General features: G+C 39.2%; 1 protein-coding gene across 1 annotated transcript in view; it reads right to left on the bottom strand.

The window, feature by feature from the left end:
* Nucleotides 1–233: 233 nt before the first annotated feature.
* LOC149231433 (uncharacterized) overlaps nucleotides 234–22,337 on the bottom strand; it is a 293,700-nt gene continuing 271,596 nt past the window's right edge. The window contains exons 12-14 of the mRNA XM_089376297.1: nucleotides 1,238–1,303; nucleotides 657–817; nucleotides 234–526 (exon numbers count right to left, since the gene is read on the bottom strand). Coding sequence (XP_089232423.1) covers nucleotides 668–817; nucleotides 1,238–1,303 — 216 coding nt within the window. The 3' untranslated portion in view covers nucleotides 234–526; nucleotides 657–667. The remainder of the gene's footprint in view (nucleotides 527–656; nucleotides 818–1,237; nucleotides 1,304–22,337) is intronic.

The following is a 22,337-nucleotide window of genomic DNA, read 5'->3' as shown; positions in this document are numbered from 1 at the left end:
CAATGGGCTTCACATGATGTTCCCCACCAGGGTAGGTTACCATAACTGCAACTGCTAGTTTACCTTGGATACCATCATTAAGGGGAGTGCCTCAAGGTTTCTAAAGGAGCTTTATTTCAATTTATTAAAAAGAAGAGGCAAAAAAAACTATTTAATAAAAATTATTGGAAAAAAATAATACTGAACAAAATATGTTATAAAATGTCTATATGACAAATATAGAGATTGCAATATGAAAGAGAATAAATTTGCATTAATTTTACAATCAGCTCGGCTCATTATTGCTGAATGTACAAAATATTTGAAATATATACATAATCCACGCTATTGCATTTTTAACGGAGTACGATTCTTTTTATTGTCAAGGATGTTGGCCCCATTGACCAATTCGTATCAACAATATCGACGGTCCAATGGTTTGTTTTGCCAGTCATCAATAGGAGCTTATACTCCCACAGAAAAGTCAAAAATCATAACCACCAGTTTGAAGAAAAAGCATTCATATCAGACCTCCGTTGAACATGTCCTGCATATAGTATAATAGGGTTAAACAAAATTGTAAACCCTATCTGTTTTCTTAAAAACAGATTTCCCCTTTGAAATTTGTATAATTACAGCTATAGAAAAAATTTGTTTGACTCAGTCATGTCACAAACCTGGTCAAAGATCATTCATTTACATGTGGCTTTTGTATTTCAGTTGCTCGTCTTGAGGATTTTCCAGTGGCTGGATCATCGATTTTGTTCTGTAAAATTGCATTCACATTTGATTTTTCAGTAGCTCCTGACTGGATTGTGTCTGCAATGTACCGCAGGCCCTGAAGGATTGTAGAACACCTCAGAAACATCCAAACAAAAAGTAAAACACAGTGCATTTCATGTATGCTATCAAGAATAAAAAATATTTGTAAATTAAAAGGTACTCTTGTAAGCATAGTCTCCCCCCATATTTATGATCAACTGGTTGCAATGATGCAAGTAATCAATAATTTGTAATAGAAAACTACAAAATCAATTTATACTCTCTTTTACACCAAGCAGAATAACCATACAGCCAACTCAGATATTTTTAAACTAAAAAATCAATTTACACTCTTCACCCTAATCCACGCTATACATAATATGGATATGCACTATTACAGAGAGAACATCAACTGTAATTAAGCCATTGCGAGATTAAAATGTAGAAACTGCTACTGATATCATTTTGACTAAAGCCTAAACTTTTAATGTCATACCTTCATACTTTTTGCTTCTACATATGCAGGTGTAGAACGCTTTGTCGGAGATTTTCCTGGAAAATTCTAAAACATGAAGCGGAAGTGTCAGAACTCACATAACTTGAATATGCATGAATGAATGTTGAATAAAACTAAGATGATGACTATACAATTGTGGCACCATATATATATACAATTGGAGAGGACCTTTGTGCCTTTTCATTGCAAAAGGAATGTCCAATTTTTTTCTTTTTTATTTATATATAATTATTCTTTTTTATTTTTTCTTTACTATGTTTTATATTAAATTATACTTCTTTGCCAGCGCCTATGTTATTTTTATGTACGTAACATTGCATACACCTTTAGAATTACTTTGTCCTCAAAACAAGGGTAATGAGGAATTTTTATGGTGAAATTTTTTTGTTTTACATGAATATTTTTCTGGAAGGTTCTTTCATTTAATGAGATATTTTTTAATGGTTATGGAACAAAGGTTTTTGTTCTAGTGTAGACTCAAGAAAATGCCTTCTGGCTCTAGAATAATTCTTCATTCATCATCCAATACAGGGAGTTCTGATTATGCTGAATGATGTTCTCAAACCATCTTGAGACATGACACATGAAACACATTATGGATGCTGCTATTGTCCAGCAATTCCAATCCTTAGGATACTTGGTTAATATTTTTGTTAAGTCAATACAGTGCATAAAACCTAGAAGCCAATTTGTTCTTCTTTTGCTGCTCAAGAGATAACTGTTTGCAGGGCTGAAGTCCTATGAATACCCAAACACCTTCAAATTTCCTTTTCTGATCTATGTTGATCTGGCTCTTGTTTCATTCAATTAAGAGCAATTGCCAAGTTCCTTTTTAGTGATTGAATGACCTTCTGATCTTCTGCTGGCAGATTCTTTACTGCTGGCACCTTAGTGTTAGAGAATGTAAACTCCTTCCATTTTTGCAGTTCATAACCATGGAAGGGAGTCATTTTCATTGATGCGAGGTAAGTAAAATTATACCACCATTCTGCCAAATGTAACCATCAAAACCACTTATTTTGCTTATCTATCACAAAACAACAGAGGAATGCTTCCAAGCATTTGGTTACAATTTACATTTGACCATTCATTTGAGGACAATATGGCGAACTCATATTAAGAGATATTCCAGTTTGTTTGCAAGGGTCTTTCTAAAACTTTCCTTAAAATTTTGCATCCCTATGACTGACAATGAACTTCAAAATATGCAATTTATAAATATTCTTGCAAAACACTTCATCAATTTGTTTTGCCAAATCTGTTTTCCTTATCCCCATATAAAGGTGCATGCTTAGCCTATCAACCACAACAAAAATTTTATCCTTTCCATAAAACATGGGCAACCCTTAAATGAACTCCATCAAAATTTCTTCCCACTTCAAGTTAGAAATCTCAAGAGGGTGGAGTAACCCTGGTGACATAACATTTGCACTCTTATTTGTGTGACATATATCCTTAATTATCCCTTTCTAATATAAAAGTTTGTCGTGCATTATAGTAAGTTTTGGAAAGTCCTACATATCTTGCAGTTGGACAGTCACGTAATTCCCTAAGGCTTCATTTAAAATTTTGAGGATGGGGTTAGATAGATCTTGTCCTTGTACAAGAGATTGTCATATCTCCATCCAAAAATTTGGTTTGACCCAAGTTACTGATTATGGAATATGATTCAAGGTCTTTGGTGTATTCAACTCATAATTCATCTAACTAGTCATGGAACATGACCAATGTTGTGTATGTTGTTACATCTTCATCTTTTCATGATAGTGCATCAGTTACTACATTGTCCTTCCATTTTTATGTAAATTTCCATGTCAAAGGTTGCATCAGTGAACAAGGTTTTCTGTCATAGTACGCACTGAAGACTATTATAATCAGTATGTAAGAAAATTCCAAAGTCTGGAATCCTACTGCAGCAGCTAATTAAGTTTCTTCTATTTGTTAAATAAACTGAACAAATTATTTACCGCATCCTATGGTAAATATCGAAACTAATACACTACAGCCTTCACAAATACAATACTGTAGAGGAAAAATAATGTTGGAAGAATAGATGCACACACACACAAATACATAGATATTTTTGGACCAATGTCCTCGGAAAAACCCAACTTGGAAAAACCGGTGCAGCAGCTAAGGGTTTTATTATTATGCAGTAGTAAGTCTGAGTACAAATCTATGGATGCTCAAATCTAACAATCCATACAGAGAAATGACTTACAGAAGTCTAGTGAGAAAAAATCTCACTCTTAGTGGTAATCAGACACTAACCTTGGCTCAAGATGAGCTGCTCTCTGGTGCCTTTGCGTAGTCCCTGCATCAGCCTATGCAGTTTTTCTTCACACAACTCAGACCAGCATCTCTCTTGCTAACTGATTAGTTGTTGTCTGGGAAATGGACTCTCCTGGCCTCCGGGCTCCCACTCCAGCTTTTGGCACTAAATCACTGCTTCTCCCCAACAAAATACGGTTTCCCATCTGAAGCACTGTGTTGCCTCTCTGCTCTGCGCTGCCTTTGTGGAAATCTCTGTCTCTCTGCTATGCACTCACCAGACTAGAAAATCTTCCTCTCGGCCTTACTATCCCTGCCCCTCTCTCACTACTTTGATCTTACTGAATCACCTCCGGCAACACACAACTACTAGTATGAAGATCGATTTCCTAGCAAAATCGAATTCCTTGGTGTCTCAAGTGTGTTCTCCAACCCCCATCGATTTTCTTCTTATAATCTCTTGTTGATGTTGATTTGGGGTAGCATCGGATGTGCTCTAGCCATGAAATTTGGTGGAAAGGTTGGGGCACATGAGATCTCCAATACCCAGAAATGGTTTGGGCAAATTCTAAACAGATCAGGGGATATTAAAATAATTACTATTTTTAATGGAGTCCCTAAGTCTAAACTTAGGGAAAATAAAATATTAATGTGTATTAATATGAATCTGTGTTAGTATGGTCCAAAAGACATGGATCAATCCAGATATAATCTTAGCCATTGATTAGGGACTTAATCTCCACCGTTGAGATGTCAACAGAAAAAGTATAAGAGGAGGCTTGAGGGGCACTTGGAGAACACACTGAGGGAAACCAGTCAGTTCAATTTCTGGAGCAAGGTTTGCTGAGAAATTGAACCAATGGTCTGGAGAGCAGTCAAGAGGAAGCAAGTACGGAACAAAGAGACAGGAGATCAACGCAAAAGAGGTAGACGCAGAGCCAGGGGAAGCCACGCAGAGGCACCAGAGACTGTGCAGAGCCAGAAGGGCCTGCGTCATTCATACAAAGGCTGCAGGAGTGACGCAGAAGCCCAAAGAGGCTGCGCAGAGACTCAGTAGGCTGACGTAGAGGGTTCCAAGCTCATGTAGAGGGTTTCAAGATGTAGCAGAGGTCAGTATGGCCTACGATAGGCTTACGAAAGTGCTGGAAGTTTGTTTATCTATGGGTAAGCCAGTTTGACACCCTGTTGTACAAGAAAATTGGTGAATAATAATATCCTCCCTTGCTACATTGATTTTCCCACATTGGGTTTTTCCGGGGACATTAGTCCAAAATAACTATGTCAATGTGTGCATATTTTTGTTTTTGTATTACGATGTGATAACTGCAGCAATATTTATTTTAATGTTTGTTGAAGTAATTTCATGAATAACTTATGATGAAATAAGTAGGAAAAGTAAATCAGTTGCTGCAGTGATAGAATTTTCAAATGGTATTAGAGCAAGTAATCAGAGACAGAAAGGGAAAATCAATTATGGGTCGAGACCAAGATGCAAAAGGAATCCACCTCAAGGGACTCATGCAGATTTTTAGAAGATTGCACAAGAGAGAGAGATTTTGATTTCTCTATGTTGGCTTCCTAGATGGAAGAAGAACTGGCGTGCATGACTAGTGTTGCATCATCAAAAGTATCGTATATAGACAGTGGAGCCTCGTGGCATATGATGGGAATCAGGGAGTGTTTCTCAGAATATCGAGAAGAGAAGATGAACTTTCAGATCACCATGGGGAACAAAGCAAAGTGTACTCCAGTAGGAAAGGATACCATAGTTTTCCAGACAGAATCGAGAGAGCGGTTCCGTGCCAAAAATGTGTTGCATGTGCTAGGATTGGGGATGAACTTACTTTCCGTGTCACAACTACAAGGCAAGGGCTATGACGTCTGATTCATCAAGGAAAAGGTATACGTCAAACACTCGAGCTGGAAAAAGAAGGTGCAGATCAGGATAAAAAATAATCGGTTGTACAAATTACAACTAGAATCCCCAATGGCACTAATAGGCAGTCATGGGAACAAATACTTGAATGAACTATGGCACAAAAGGATGGGTCACCTGCACCATGGAGCTCTCAGAATTCTCAGGAGCACTGTAACAGGAGTTCCGAATCTAAGTATGGAACGAGATGATGTATGCAGGGGATGCGCTCTAGGAAAGTATGTCAAGGCGGCATTTCCTAGGAGCAACCATAGGGCAAAGAGTGTACTAGGATTGATACACTCAAATATTTGCGAACCTATGTCCATCAAAGCTCTTAGCGGTGCTGAGTATTTCCTTACTTTCATTGATGACCATTCGAGGAAAACTTGGAGCTATTTTTTAAGAACCAAGGATGAGGTTTTCAGTCGATTCAAGGAGTTCAAGGCTCTAGTGGAGAATCTAGCAAGTAAGAAAATAAAAGTCTTACGCTCAGATAATGGTGGAAAATATGTCGATTAGGACTTCACTGATTTTTGCGCTAAGGAGGGCATCATAAGAGAGTGGACAACTCCCTACAATCCAAAGCAGAATGGGGTGGCAAAAAGGAAAAACAAGACTATTGTAGAAGCAGCTATGGCCATGCTGTATGATCAAGATATGCCAAAATTCCTGTGGGTAGAAGCATGCAACACAGTTGTCTACGTTCAAAACAAGACTCCTCATCAAGCATTGGGCAATATTACTCCAGAGAAAGTCTTCACTGGGAGGACACCTGAAGTTAGTCATTTCAGGATATTTGGGAGTTTGGCATATTGTCGCATACCCAAAGAAAAGAGGAAGAAGCTGGATCAGACTGCAGAAAAGGGGTATCTGGCAGGATATAGCGAGAACACTAAGGCATACAGGATCTATCTTCCAGGGAGCGAGAAGGTAGTAGTACGACGAGATGTAAAGTTCATGGAGGACAGAGCTTTCAGAAGATCTCACGAATGCCTTCCAAGGAGCAGTCGAAAGAGGATCCGTTGCTCATGTCTCTTCAACCAACGAAATTGAAGAATCCTTCCTCAGATCAGGAAGATTCTCAGGATGAGGAAGAGGAGCAAACAGAAGCACCTATTAGCAGAGGAAGAACCAGCAGGGAACTTCGTCAAAGTCTGCGTGATGCAGATAACTTCATTAGAGAGCCAAGGAACAGTAAAAGGGAGTGAAAACAGCCAAAAAGGTATTAGGCATTAGTAACTCAGGATGGAGAACTTGCCAGCTTCAAGGAGGCAACTCAGCATCAGGTCTGGCTAAATGCGATGGTGGAGGAGTATAACTCCATAATGGTAAACGATGTCTGGGAGGTAGTGTCAAGGCCTCAAGATAGATCTGTGGTAGGTTCAAGATGGATCTACAAGATCAAATATGTTGCGGATGGTAGTATTGAAAAATACAAGGCCAAGTTTGTGGCTAAGGGGTATGCTCAAAAGGAAGGGATTGACTATTAGGAAACCTTCGCCCCGATAGCCAAGTATACCTCTATTAGGACCGTGATATCTCTTGCAGCCCAGATGGGATGGGAGATCCATTAGATGGATGTCAAGACGACATTTCTGAACGGGGTAATAGAAGAAGAAGTATACATTGAACAACCAGAGGGCTTCGAAACTCATGAGAAGAAGTCTCATGTATGCAAACTAAAGAAAGCCTTGTATGGGCTGAAGCAGGCACCAAGAGCGTGGTATGGTCGAATAGATGGCTACTTGTAGAAAATGGGGTTTGTCAAGAGTGACGCGGATCCAAATCTCTACTATCTGGTTGTAGAGAGCGAGCCACTTATCTTAGTATTATATGTGGATGATCTCTTCCTGACAGGATCATCTAAACTCATTGAAGACTGCAAGAAGAATCTAGCCACAGAGTTCGATATGAAGGATCTGGGACGAATGCACTATTTTCTAGGGTTGGAAGTTTGGCAGCAGAAAGGAGAAATCTTCCTTGGGCAAGGAAGGTATGCTACAAAAATTTTGAAAAGGTTTGGGTTGGGAGACTGTAGACCTATGGCTATGCCAATGATCACCAACTGGAAGAAGATTGATGCATCAGAAGACAAGGATGTCGATCCCACCCTATACTGACAATTCATAGGGTCCTTGATGTATCTAGTCAATACCAGGCCAGACATTTGCTATGTTGTCAACACCCTCAATCAGTTCATGGTGAAACCAAAGAGGGCTCACTGGACAGCAGCCAAGCACGCTCTTAGGTATTTACAGGGAACAATTGATTATGGGCTCTTGTACAACAAGGGGAAGGATATCAGATTCAGTGGATTTACTGATGCAAATTGGGCAGGAAGTTCAGTGGATAGGAAAAGTGCCTCTGGGTACTATTTCAACATTAGATTAGGAATAACCCCCTGGTGCAGTAGGAAACAAAAGTCCGTGGCTCTGAGCTCGTCTAAGGCAGAATATATGGCAGCAAGCACAGCTTTGTGTGAGGCCATATGGCTTAGAAAATTGTTGGTCAACCTATTCAGAAGAAATATGGAGGCGACCAGGATCATGTGTGATAATCAGAGTTGCATCAAACTCTCTGAGAATCCAGTATTTCATGATAGGTCAAAGCATATTGATATCCGGTGTCACTTTGTCAGAGATTGTGTCCAACGTGGAGTTGTACAGTTGAGCTACACTCCTACAGGGGAACAAGTGGTAGATATCCTCACCAAGGCCCTTGGAAAGTCAAAATTTGACTACTTCAGGGAAAAGATGGGGATGGTAAAGAACCCCTTTCAGAAGTAGTGTGTTAGCAACACGAATGAAGAAGGAGTTGTAGTGCAGATGCAGTGTTGGGAGAAAGGACCAACATCAGCACAGATACAGAGGAAGGTGCAGTGCGGATGCAGTGCTGGGAGAAAGGAACAACAGTAGAACGTATGCAAAGGGAGTTGTCGTACAGATGCAACAGTGGTAGTGGCAGAACCATGGGCAGCAGTACAGGATGCAGCAGTGCAGAGGATGTTGGGTAGGGAGGCCTAGCATCAGCACAGGTACCGATGCCGAATGATCAGAGTAATACTCAGTGAGGAGTATTGCTAGATCACAGTCCTCGCTAAGAGGGAGTATTGATTTGGGGTAGCATTGGATTTGCTCTAGCCACGAAATTTGGTGGAGAGGTTGGGGCACATGAGATCTCCAATACCCAGAAAGGGTTTGGGGAGATTCTAAACAGATCAAGAGATATTAAAATAATTAATATTTTTAATGGAGTCCCTAAGTCTAAACTTAGGGAAAATAAAATATTAATGTGTATTAATATGAATCTGTGTTAGAATGGTCCAAAAGACATGGATCAAGCCAGATCTAATCTTAGTCGTTGATTAGGGACTTAATCTCAGCCATTGAGATGTCAATAGAAAAAGTATAAGAGGAGGATTGAGGGCACTTGGAGAACACACTGAGGGAGACCAGTTAGTTCAATTTCTGGAGCAGGGTTTGTTGAGAAATTGAACTAGTGGTCTGGAGAGCAGTCAGGAGGCAGCAAGTACGGAACAGAGAGACGAGAGATCAATGCAGAAGTGGCAGACAGAGAGTTAGAGGAAGCCATGTAGAGGCAGTAGAGACTGCACAGAGCCAGAAGGGCTTGCGTCATTCACGCAGAGGCTGTAGGAGTGACGCAGAAGCCTAGAGAGGTTGCGCAGAGCCTCAGTAGGATGATGAAGAGGGTTTTAGGCTTTAGCAGAGGTCAATAGGGCCTGCACTAGGTGTAGGAAAGTGCTGGAAGTTTGTCTATCTGTGGGTAACCCAGTTTGGCACCCTGTTGTACAAGAAAATTGCTGAATAATAAAATCCTCCCTTGCCACACTGGTTTTCCTACATTGGGTTTTTCCGGGGACATTAGTCCAAAATAACTGTGTTAATGTTTGCATATTTTTGTTTCCATATTACGATGTGATAACTGCAGCAGTATTTATTTTAATGTTTGTTGAAGTAATTTCATGAATAACTTATGATGAAATAAGTAGGAAAAGTAAATCAATTGCTGCAATGATAGAATTTTCACAGTTGAGACATCAACGACCAAGATTACAACATAATCGATGGCTAAGATTAACTAGAACTCGATCCATGTCTTCTTCTAGAAGATTCTCACCATGACTTAATTAATACCCTTTAATTAATTAGCTTTCCTAAGTTTAGACTTAGGCACCATTAAAAAAGATTAAATATTTTAATTAAGTCGTCTCTAGGTATCAAGAACACATACGATGCTACAAAAACTAACAGTATGTATCAAGAACTTACTTCCCAAGAGATATTTCTGCCACTAGCAAATGCACGTATAATGACAACAAGCATCTCTTTTATCATATGTAGATAGTAAACTTTTCCTTATATTGAGCTTTCAACTGTCGAAGGCTATCGAATGGTCTTCCTGCATTAATACTACACTTATTCCAAATGAATAAATGTTGCTAAGACTAGTGTATATAAAATAACCCTTAGACTAATGAGAGGTTGCTAAGACTCGTGTATATAACATATGTTGATTTTGGGTAGCATCGGATGTGCTCTAGCTCTGAAATTTTGTGGAGGGGCTAGAACACGAGATCTCCAAGACCCAGAAATCGTTTGGAGAAATTCCACCTGAATGAGGAGTTATTAAAATAATTAATATTTTTAATGGGTTCCTAAGTCTAAACCTAGGAAAATAAAAATATTAATGGGTCTTAATAAATATATGGGTGAGAAGCTTCCAAGAGATGAGGATCAAGTCTATTTTAATCTTAGCCGTTGATTAGAGACTTAATCTCAGTCGTTGATTCATCAACAAGAAAAGTATAATACAAGACTTGAGAGTCATTTGGAAACACACCGGGCAAATACTCAGTAACCCGAGGGAAATCGATTCTCAAGGAGAAGAAGTTCAATTTCAGAGGGAGAGTAGTAGGGTGAAGGACGAGGAGGGTATCAACATCAGTCAAGGACTGAGGAAGACGTGACGCGGAGCATCTAAGAGACAACACAGAGGGAAGGTCAGTGAAACAGTGGAGCTGGAGACGCAATCCTCACGCAAGCTGATGAAGGAGTGACAAAGGAGTGACACAGAGGAGGATAGAGGGTCTCCAAGGTGTCAGAACTTCTCTAGGAGAGAAGGAAAATTGTCTCAGGTGTTTTCTCTCAGAAGTATCTCAATATTTTGTAGAGTCGTTCCTTGTAAAGAGATTGTTGTTGAAGATTAACATATAAACCCTCATCTACTGCACCGGTTTCCCCAAATTGGTTTTTTCCGGGGACAATTGTCCAAAAATAATTGTGTTGATGTGATTGATTCTTGTGCTTGTATATCATTGTTATTTTCTCTATGCTACTATGTGATAACTGCAGTAGAATTTATTTCAATGCTTAATGAAGGGTTTTGTAAATAACTTATTATGGAAAATAAGTAGGAGAAATAAATCAGTTACTGCAGTAGAATTTCGTGTTTGAAATTTTCACATGGTATCATAGCAGAGATCAGGCAACAAAATTAAAGAATCTGCTATGAGTCAGGAGCATGATGTTGGGGCATCCACTCAGAGAGACTCACGTAGATCTCCAAAGAAAGAAGAGAGCACAAAGAACATGGATCATGATTATTTTATGTTAGCTTCTAGACTGGAAGAAGAAGTCGCTTGCCTAACGAGTTCTGCCTCCTCTGAGGTTTGGTATATAGATAGTGGAGCTTCCTGGCATATGACAGGAACAGGAAAATGTTTTTCGAATTATCAAGAAGAAATGATGAAATTCCAGATCACGATGGGAAATAAGTCAAAATATACCCCCATAGGAAGAGTTACTGTAGTCTTTCAAACAAAAGCAAGGGATCGGCTTCGAGCAACCAATGCGTTGAATGTGCTAGGATTGGGGATGAACTTACTCTCTGTATCTCAGCTTCAAAACAAGGGCTATGACGTTTTCTTCATTAAGGAGAAAGTATATGTCAAACACCCGAGTTGGAAAAAGAAGGCCCAGATAGGAGTCAAAAGTAACAGGCTGTATAAATTATAGCTAGAATCTCCAATGGCACTGATAGGCAGCAATGGGGAAAAAGATTTGAATGAACTATGGCACAAGAGGATGGGACACTTACACCATGGGGCTCTAAGAATTCTCGGAAGAACTGTAACAGGAGTTCCAAAGTTGAGTACCAAACGAGATGATGTATGCAGAGGGTGCGCACTAGGCAAGTACGCCAAAGCGACATTTTCCAGAAGTAACAATAGGGCTAAGAGTGTTCTAGGATTGATACACTCAAATATTTGCGGACCCATGTCCACAAAAGCTCTTAGTGGTGCTGAATACTTCGTCACCTTCATTGATGACCATTTCAGAAAGACTTGGATCTACTTTCTAAAAACCAAGGATGAGGTTTTTGGTCAATTCAAAGAGTTCAAGGCTCTAGTTGAGAATCTGACAGGAAAGAGGATAAAGATATTGCACTCAAACAATGGTGGAGAATACATCGACAAGGACTTCACTGATTTTTGTGCAAGGGAAGGCATCAGAAGAGAGTGGACAACTCCCTATAATCTGGAGCAAAATGGAGTAGCAGAAAGGAAGAATAGAACTATTGTTGAAACAACCAAGGCAATGTTGTATGATCAAGATATGCCCAAGTTTCTATGGGAAAAAGCATGCAACACAACCGTTTATGTCTAGAACAAGACTCCTCACAGGGAATTAGGTAAGATTACTCCGAAGAGTGCCTTCACCAGCAAGAAGCCCAAAGTGAGTCATTTCAGGATATTTGGGAGTCTGGCATATTGCCATATACCCGAAGAAAATACGAAGAAATTGGATCAGACTACAGAGAAAGGATATCTTGTGGGATATAGTGAGAGCGCTAAGGCATATAGAGTCTATCTTTCGGGGAATAGGAAGATCGTAATTCGACGGGTGTAAAGCTCATGGAGGACAGAGCTTTCAAGAAATCTCGAGAAATGCCTTCTGAATAGCAGCCAAAGGATGATCCATTAGTCCAGCCACTTCAACCAGCATAAATTAGCATTTCTCCTAAAGGCAAAACTCCAAAGGTATCAAAACAAGTGGAGTCTCAAGAAGAGGAGGAGCAGATAGACATACCCACTACCAGTGGAAGACCGAGTCGAGAACTTCGATAGATACTACAAGATGTAGAGGATTTCGTTGGTGCACCCAAGAACAAGAAAAGGGAGCATAGGAAGCCAGATAGATACCAAGCCTTGGTGGCTCAAGTTGGAGAACCCTCTAGTTCGCAAGAGGCCGTTCAACATCAAGTATGGGTAGATGCTATGGTGGAGGAATACAATTCCATAATGGTCAATGATGTCTTGGAAGTAGTACCTAGGCCTCAAGACAAGTCAGTTGTAGGTTCGAGATGGCTCTACAAAGTCAAATATGCTGCAGATGGCAGTGTGGAAAAATACAAAGCCAAGTTTGTGGCTAAGGGGCATGCTCAGAAGGAAGGGATAGACTATGAAGAAACCTTCACCCCAATAGCTAGGTATATTTCTATTAGATCCGTGATATCCCTTGCAGCACAGATGAGGTGGGAGATTCACCAGTTCTTGAATGAGGTGATAGAAGAAAAAGTATACATTGAACACCAAGGGGTTTTGAGACACATGAGAAGAAATCCCATGTATGCAAGTTGAAGAAAGCCTTGTATGGGCTTAAACAAACACCTAGAGCATGGTACGGTCAAATTGATGGCTACTTGCAGAAGATGGGATTCGTCAAGAGTGACGCAGATCCTAACCTCTACTATCTGGTTGTAGAGAATGAGCCTCTAACTCTGGTGTTATATGTGGATGATCTTTTTCTGACAGGCTCATCCAAGCTCATTAAAGATTGAAAGGAGAACCTAGCCACAGAATTCAACATGAAAAATTTGGGACGAATGCATTATTTCCTGGGGTTGGAAGTTTGGCAACAGAAGGGTAGAATTTTCCTTGGACAAGGGAGATACGCTACAGAGATTTTGAAAAGGTTCAAAATGCAGGATTGTAGACCTATGGCTAATCCAATGATCACCAACTAGAAGAAGATTGATGCATCCGAGGATAAAGAAGTTGATCCTACCTTGTACAGGCAACTCATAGGGTCCCTGATGTATCTGGTCAATACCAAGCCAAACATTTGTTACGCTGTCAACACCCTTAGTCAGTTCATGGTGGAACCAAAGAGGGCGCACTAGGCAGCAGCCAAGCATGTTCTCAAATATATACGAGGAACAGTCGAGCATGGACTAATGTACACCCAAGGCAATGACATCAGGCTAAGTGGCTTCACTGACGCAGCTTGGGCTGGAAGTTCAGTAGATTGGAAAAGTACCATTGGGTACTGTTTCAACATTGGATCAGGAATGACCTCCTAGTGTAGTAGGAAATAGAAATCTGTCGCTCTGAGCTCAATTGAAGCTGAATATATGGTAGCTAGCACAGCTTCGCGCGAAGCCATATGGCTTAGGAAATTTCTTGTGAATCTATTCAAGAGAAAGATGGAAGCGACCAGTATTTTGTGTGATAATTAGAGTTGCATAAAGCTCTCTGAGAATCCAGTCTTTCATGATCATTCGACGCACATTAATATCAGGTGTCACTTTATCAGACACTGTGTCCAACCAGGGGTAGTACAATTGAGGTACACCCCAATAGGAGAACAAGTGGCAAACATTCTCACCAAGGCTCCAGGAAGAACAAAGTTTGTTTATTTCAGGAAGAAGATGGGGATGGTGAAGAATCCGTTTCAATAGTAGAAGCGGATAGTATAGGCAGTTGCAGTGCAGTAGTTAGCAGTGGCAGTGCTATGTGCAGCATGATGCAACATATTCAAAGGGGATGTAGTAGTGACAGTTGTAGTGTCATGGGCAGAAATATAGGTTTCAGCGGCGCAATAAATGAGGGGCAGTAGGCCAAGCATCAACAACGTAGAGGACCAATGTCGTGGATCAGTGTGATACTTCTATTGGGAAGTATTGCTAGAGCACATTCCTCGCTAAGAGGGAGTGTTGATTTTGGGTAGCATCGAATGTGCTCTAGCTCTGAAATTTTGTAGAGGGGCTAGAACACATGAGATCTCCGAGACCCAGAAATCGTTTGGAGAAATTCCAGCCAGATGAGGACTTATTAAAATAACTAGTATTTTTAGTGGGTTCCTAAGTCTACACTTAGGAAAATAAAAATATTAATGGGTATTAATAAAGATATGGGTGAGAAGCTTCTAAGAGACAAGGATCAAGTCTATTTTAATCTTAGTCGTCGATTAGAGACTTAATCTCAATTGTTGATTTATCAAAAGGAAAAGTATAAGAGAAGACTTGAGAGTAATTTGGAGACACACCAGGCAAATACTCAGTAACCCGAGGGAAATCGATTCTCAAGGAGAAGAAGTTCGATTTCAGAGGGAGAGTAGTAGGGTGAAGGAAGAAGACGGTATCAGCATCAGTCAAGGACTGAGGAAGAGGTGACGCAGAGCATATGAGAGATAGCACAGAGGGAAGGTTAGTGAGACAACGCAGTTGGAGACACAGTCTTCACGCAGGCTGACACAAGAGTGACGTAGAAATGACACAGAGGAGGATAGAGGGTCTCCAGGGTGTCTAAACTTCTCCAGGAGAGAAGGAAAATTTTCTCAGGTGTTTTCTCTCAGAAGTATCTAATATTCTGTAGATTCATTCCCTGTAAAGAGATTGTTGCTGAAGATTAATATATAAACCCTTATCTGCTTCATCGGTTTTCCCACATTGGGTTTTTCCTGAGACAATTGTCCAAAAGTAACTGTGTTGATGTGATTGAATCTTGTGCTTGTATATCACTGTCATTTTCTCTATGCTATTATGTGATAACTGCAATATAATTTATCTTAATGTTTACTGAAGGGTTTTGTAAATAACTTATTGTGGAAAATAAGTAGGAGAAATAGATCAGTTATTGCAATAGAATTTCGTGTTAGAAATTTTCACAACATAACCTTGTTCAAGGACTTTAAACATTCCTTCACATTGTAGTAGGTCTACCAGTGGTGTTCTCAAATGTAGGCAGATTTTGATACAACTGTAGTAATAGCTTGTTAGTCTTAGAAATCTTCTTAATTTCAATAAGTTATTCAATTTTGGCCATTACACTATTGCCTTGATTACGCTTGGATCTACCTTGACCCCTACCTTGGAAATGACATGGCTGAGGTATTCTAGTTCTTCCTTACCAAAGGTGCACTTTAACATTTTTGCAGAAAACTTATTTTCTTCCGAGAAATAGTATCTGTTCCAAGTACTCAAAATGTTGCATCCATGTTTTATTGTAGATAAGAATAGCATCAAAAGAGACTAGCGCAAACTTCCTTAGGTAGAGTTTGCTTCAAAAGTAGCAAAAGCATTAATTAAACCAAATGGCATCACCTTGAATTCATAGTGACCTTTATGAGTTTGAAAGGTAGTCCTTGCCACATCTTCTAACCTTAACTAGATCTAGTAGTACCTGATCTCAAATCTAGATTTGAAAAGTATTTGGTTCCATGAAGTTTGTCCAACATTTCGTCTATCAATGGAATAGGGAACTTATTCTTTATTGTTATTTTGTTTATACCTTGGTAATCTAGACAAAGCCTAAATGATCCATCTTTTTCTCAAACTAGCAATGCTGGGGTTGCATATGGACTACTACTTCTTGTGAGAACTCCATATCATTGTTGAAATTCTATAGCATGTGCAGTAGAATACAACTTTCTGATCTAATAATTACTTCGTAATGATTTCCAAACAATTATCAAGCCACAAATAACACTGAATAATTAAACAGAAAATCTCAACAGTAAATGCAGTGGAAATAGTAAAGATCATAGAAAGTCAGCGAGGCACAATAGACAATATTTTTTACCCTAGGAAACTCAACCTTGGAAGAAAACCCAACAATCTTTTCTTGAGGAGAAATTGCCTTTTCAGCAAGGTTTACAAATCATAATTTGTCTAGAAATCATAGCCAACATTACAAGTCAAATCAGCAGTCAAACCTAGTCCAACTGTTGTAAGTCAATGCTAGTCAAACTAGCCCAAAAGTCAACTCTAGTCAAACTTCAACTTGCAGTCAACACTGGCCAAACAATCTACAATAAAACGGATCAAATTTGGTCAAACAATCCACAATAAAACTCGATCAATCATCCATAGGTGCGGTTGTATGGACTGCGGTCAAACTAGCCCAAATCCTTCACACGTGCAGTTGTCAAAGTGTTGGTCAAACTCATCCTTCTCACACGTGCGGCCTCCAAGAGATAATGATGATGAGAGATGAAAGATTATCCTTAGCAAATAGATTTTTCCTTAGCTGAACTTCTCCTCCATTAGAAAAGATTGAATGAGCTTGCTATGTTGATGATTTGCCTCCTCACATGCTTGTTTATTTACATAGAATTTTAATGTTGAGTGGATACCCATAAAGAGGCACATCATCACCAAAAATCCCTTCACTTATGGAGCCTACATTACAACTCAACATTAGACTAGAATTGTTTATTCCATTAATGGATAAAAACCCCATTAGATAAACAAATAAAACCTGGCATTAGGGGGATTTTGAGGTCTAAAATGGGCCTCCTAAGGAAATTATAAAATAATAGTGGAAATAATAAAATAAGATTAGATTACATCATCATATTTTAGAGGGAAAATAAAAAAATAAAAAAATAAAAAACTATTTTTTCAACTCGTATTTTCAGCTTATCTCCCTATGAGTTTACTTAAATTTTGAGCGGGAACACTCGTTGGATGCAAAATTTGATTGTTCATCCAAGGAGTACCCATGGTGCATATTTTCGATGGATCCCGCTACACGAAAAATGAAAAATACATGAAAAACGTGATTGCAATCATGTTTTTTCATGCATTTCTCATTTTTTGTGTAGCAGAGTCCATCGAAAGCATGCAACATGGGTACTCCTTGGCTGATGAATTAAATTTTGCATCCAACGAGTACTCCCACTCGAAATTTGAGTAAAAACTTACGAAGATAAGTTGAAAATATGAATTGAAAAAATAGTTTTATTATTTTAAATTTTTAAATTTTTTTGCTTTTTTACTCCAAAAATGGTGAATCGTCCCCCATGGTTGACATTATCATCTTGCATCATATTGGTTCTTATAAAGTTTATTTTAGTTGTACATTTTTCTTAAAAGGCCCATTTTAGACCTCAAAAGTCCCATAATGTCTATAAAAATAGATCACTCCATTCCAAAGCAAGCAATTGTTTACCAATTTTTTCAAATTTAAACTTCTCTATTGAATCATGCATAAATTAACCAACAACACATTAGTAGATCATCACATAAGCATAAGCCATGCAAGCAGCTAAACCAATACAACCATGAGAGCAACAATAAACAACACATCAAAGCACAATCACATCATCACTGATGAGATACAAGATATCTGGTGGAAAACCACTCCAGGACAAAAGCAACCCTTATTTTTTATGTGCTACTTTGAATCTCTATAATGTCAATCAAATAGTCTTTTACATAGATGTCAGTGTTGAAATATGGAACTAGGTGCGGTCTTCATAATGACATATGTAATCATGATTTTATGTATTTAACAAAAAGAAAAATAAATTTATTATTTGTGTTCTTGAAGCATGGGTTTCATGCTAAGTTGCATGAAACGCTGAAACATTTTGGAGTTTCCGAAACGAGTACGTTCAAAATGTCACCTCCCAAAAATGGAAACGTCAACCAAAACATCATATATATATATATATATATATATATATATATATATATATATATATATATATATAAGCAAATAACACATTAACTTGCAAGAAAAAAGAGAATAAGAATCATAGATGACAATTTAGAAGAAAAACCAAATCTATATTAACTCTCATAGATGATTACATGATGGTCAAGTTTGAGCCGAGTTTTGGCCAAGTTTCGGAGTTTCAGTTACGGGTACAGGTACGGCCTAAAATGCCAAGTTTCTAGAAGTTTCATGCAATATAGGTTTCATGCTCAATGGAAATTTATTTTTAGGTCAAGCACCCATTGAATGCTTCTAGGTTTGTCATAAAGTCAATTGAGTCATTATTATGTATTGAAGACCCATTTGGGCATGTTACATATTGTAAAGAAAAAATTATTGAGTCAAAATAGAGTCAAAAGTCCCTCCAAGACCTCGTCATGGCACAAAGATCAAATTGCCCTAAATGAAGGGACAAGTTGACCTCAAAATAGCAATTTGTAACCCTCACAAGCCTATAAATAGGAAGGAATTCGACCTCATTTGGACACTCACTCAAGCAAGTTCATTCTCCACAAGATAGACGCTAGAAAAGGATGAAGAAGGAGAATAAGAACAAGTTTGAAGTTTTGGGCCTCTCTCTCTCTCTTTTGTTAGGGTTTCTATAGTTAGAGGGCAAGACGAAATTTTGAAGCTGCATCGAAACTGGGAAGCTGCATCGACACTGGGAAGATGCATCGAAGTTGTGAAGCTACAAGGTCAAAGCTGTGAAGCTACATCGATGTTATGTAGCTACAAGGTCAAAGCTATGAAGTTGCAAGGTCGAAGTTGTGAAGCTACAAGGTCAAAGCTATGAAGTTGCCTCTAGGTCGAAGTTGTAAAGCTACTTTTAGGTCGAAGCTATGAAGCTGCTAGGTCGAAGTTGTTGAAGTTGCATCAAGGTCGAAGTTGCAGAAATCGTTGTTGGGGTTGAAGTTGTTGGAAGGTCGAAGTTTGTTCCTGGAAGTCGTTCAAGAAGTAAAAAGTTGACTTGGTCTTGGAGGGTCTTGGTCAAGGGTTATAGGTCTTGGAATTCATCAATTGAAGTTCTATAAGAAGAGAAGAATTCAGATGGGTTTTCCTCTCAGTTGGAGAGGTTTTGGCCCGCTGATCGCCTACATCTTGTGTTTTATTGCCTCATTGTTCTTTATGATTTGGTAGTTGTTTGATGATAAATAACATTTATATTAAAGGAAAGAAGTTAATCAAATAAAGTAAAATACATCACAAGCAAGTATCAAAGTAAAAAAAATCACCTAATCTAGTTGCCCTAGATTTCTTAACATGGTAAAAGAGCTAAGGTGACTTCATCAAGGAAGGGCGGCACAAAGAAGAATACTCAAGGGCCGAAGTATGAAGAAGTCATCTTGGAAACATCAAGAGCATCAATCATCAAGAAGAGTTCGATCAAGGAAAAGAAAGGAATGTAATACCCAGCAAAGGAAGAAAAAAAAAGAGTGAAGCGTTTTTCTGATCTGTTTTGGGCTAATTCACTTCCACTTGTGCGAAGGTTAGGGCATCATTTGCAGCAACGAAAGCCGAATAGCCAAAGTTTGGCTCAAAGAAGGACTATTTAGCAAGCTGAATTGTCAAGAGGAGTCAAGGTTAGCGAAGTCAAAAGGAGGCAAATCTATCCATATTCCAGCCACATGTGTGACCTAGGGTTTCTATAGAAAAGGCCGAAATTGCAGACCTCCTGCAGCAAGCCAAAATTTTGAAGAAAGACATGTTCACCAAGAGGACATTTATTATCTACATCATTATCAAAATCAGGAAGGCATCAAGTTGAAGAATTCATCATCTAGGCGTATCTTAATTTGACAAGTACTTTTATATCTATATTTGAATATGTCAAAATGACTTCATATTGCAAGAAGAGCAACAAATTGGTTGGGTTGTCTAACTTTCTTGAATGGAAAATGAGGATAGATTTGATCGTCATAGAAAATGAATTCGTTGGTCATGTTAAGGGTTTAATTGCTGAACCGCCAAAAGAAGAAGCTCAAGCTCTATAAGATGAAGATATCAAAAGAAGAAGGAAGAGCCTCATATTTTATGAGGGTTTAAGAAATAAGAGGCCAACTCCAAGAGTTGGGAGAAATAATGACTACCATAGTGCTCAGTGCACTACCAGAGGAATGGGCAACTTCACCAAGCATCTATGGGAAGAAGGAAGCTACTCCATTCAATAAACTATGGCCATTGTGAAAAATCAAAGAAACGAGGTTGAAGGAAAAATATGACGTAGGATCAAGCAAGCAAGCTCAAGCTTTTTCTACCATTGCTAGAAGAGAAAGGGAAGTTTGGGAAGCTTGGTCCTCAGAAAAAGAAGAAGAACATGTCAAAGGTTGAATGCTATGGCTATCATGAATATGGGCACTAGAAGAGAGATTATCCAAAGCTCAAGAAGAAGAACAACAAAAGAGGAAGGGAGGAAGCCCATATCATTGAAGACGTGGAAGAAGTTGAAAAGAGGAAATATGGTGGAAACCCACTCTAGGACAAAAGCAACCCTTATTGTTGATGTGCTGCTTTGAATCTCTATAATGTCAAGCAAATAGTCTGTTACATAGATGTCGGTGTTGAAATATGGAACTAGGTGCGGTCTTCATAATGACATATGTAATCGTGATCTTATGTATTTAATGAAAAGAGAAAAATAAATTTATTATATGTGTTCTTGAGGCATGGGTTTCATGCTCAAGGGAAATTTATTTTTAGGTCAAGCACCCATTTGTTGGAATTTCTAAGTCTAATTGTTAGAAATCCTTCCTGTACTTTTCGATTTATTTCTTCCTAATTGTTCTGTTAATTAACAAGTTATTTACCATGTAAATACTGAAAATAAATAAAAGTACAGTCTCAACACATATAGATCATCGACTGAAGGAAAAACAAGCACACAAGTGACACCATTATTTTTGGACTAATGTCCCCGGAAAAACCCAATGCGGGAAAACCGGTGCAACTATCTAAGGGTTTTATTATTAAGCAGTTTCAGAATACAATCTGGGTGCTAGAAACAGCTCGCCCAACAAAGAATGCCCTTAGCAGTAGTACCTCTCTGTTGAATACAGATATCAGCCCCAATCTGCCCCACGAAATCTCCTAGCGTCAACCTCTAGGGTCTGTGTCAGCGACTCTGGCCCAACGTCAGCCTCTCTAGCCCAATGTCAGCGTCCCGGGGCTCTACGTCAACCTCTGAAGCCTCTACGCCCACACTTGCCCTCCTCAGGCTCTGCGCAACTCCTGGTTACCTCTGTGTGGCCTCTAGTGGCCTCTAGCTGGCTCTGCGTCAACCCTCTCCCGGCTTCTGCGTTGATGCTCCCGGTACCATCTATGCCTCTCTGCTACTGCATTCACTGCCCCTCGGCTGCAACTCTGATCACTCCTTCGATTTCCTCAGCAAGCCCTGCCCCAGAAAATCGAATTCTTGATCAACTTAGTGTGTTCTCCAAGTGACCCTCAAGCCTCCTCTTATACTTTTCTCGTTGACAATTCAACGGTCGAGATTAAGTCCCTAATCAATGGCTAATATTAACTCTGGCTTGATCCATGACTTTTGGACTCTTCTAACAAAGTTTTATATTAATTCACATTAATATTTTATTTTCCCTAAGTTTAGACTTAGGGACTCCATTAAAAATATTAATTAATATCTCCCAAACTATTTAGAATGCCCAAGCCATTTCTAGATATTGGAGATCTCATGTGCTTTAGCCTCTCCACCAATTTTTGTGGCTAGAGCACATCCGATGCTAACCCAAATCAACACTCCCTCTTAGCGAGGACTGTGCTCTTAGTAATACTCCTTACTGAGCATCACCCTGATCATCTGGCATCAGTTTGGTGCTTATGCTAAGCCTACTGCACAACATCATTGTTGCATCATGTATTGCTACCCATGGCCCTACCACTGCCAGTGCTGCATCCATACGGCAACCCCTCTCATCATGCTACATCGTGTTGCATCTGTATGGCAGCCCCTCTCATCATGCTGCATCACGCTGCCCATAGCAATACCACTGCTAACTGTTGCACTGCAACTCAGTTACTGAGAAGTAAGTAACTGATCTCCCAATTCTGACATCTCTGTCGGGCTAGAGACACCC

Source organism: Pinus tabuliformis, chromosome J, assembly GCF_031772625.1.
Source record: "Pinus tabuliformis cultivar Carrire ecotype Pingquan chromosome J, CPIR1, whole genome shotgun sequence".
NCBI lineage: Eukaryota > Viridiplantae > Streptophyta > Pinopsida > Pinales > Pinaceae > Pinus > Pinus tabuliformis.
Note: the sequence above shows the minus strand (reverse complement) of the source record. Positions and strands in the feature narration are given on the sequence as shown.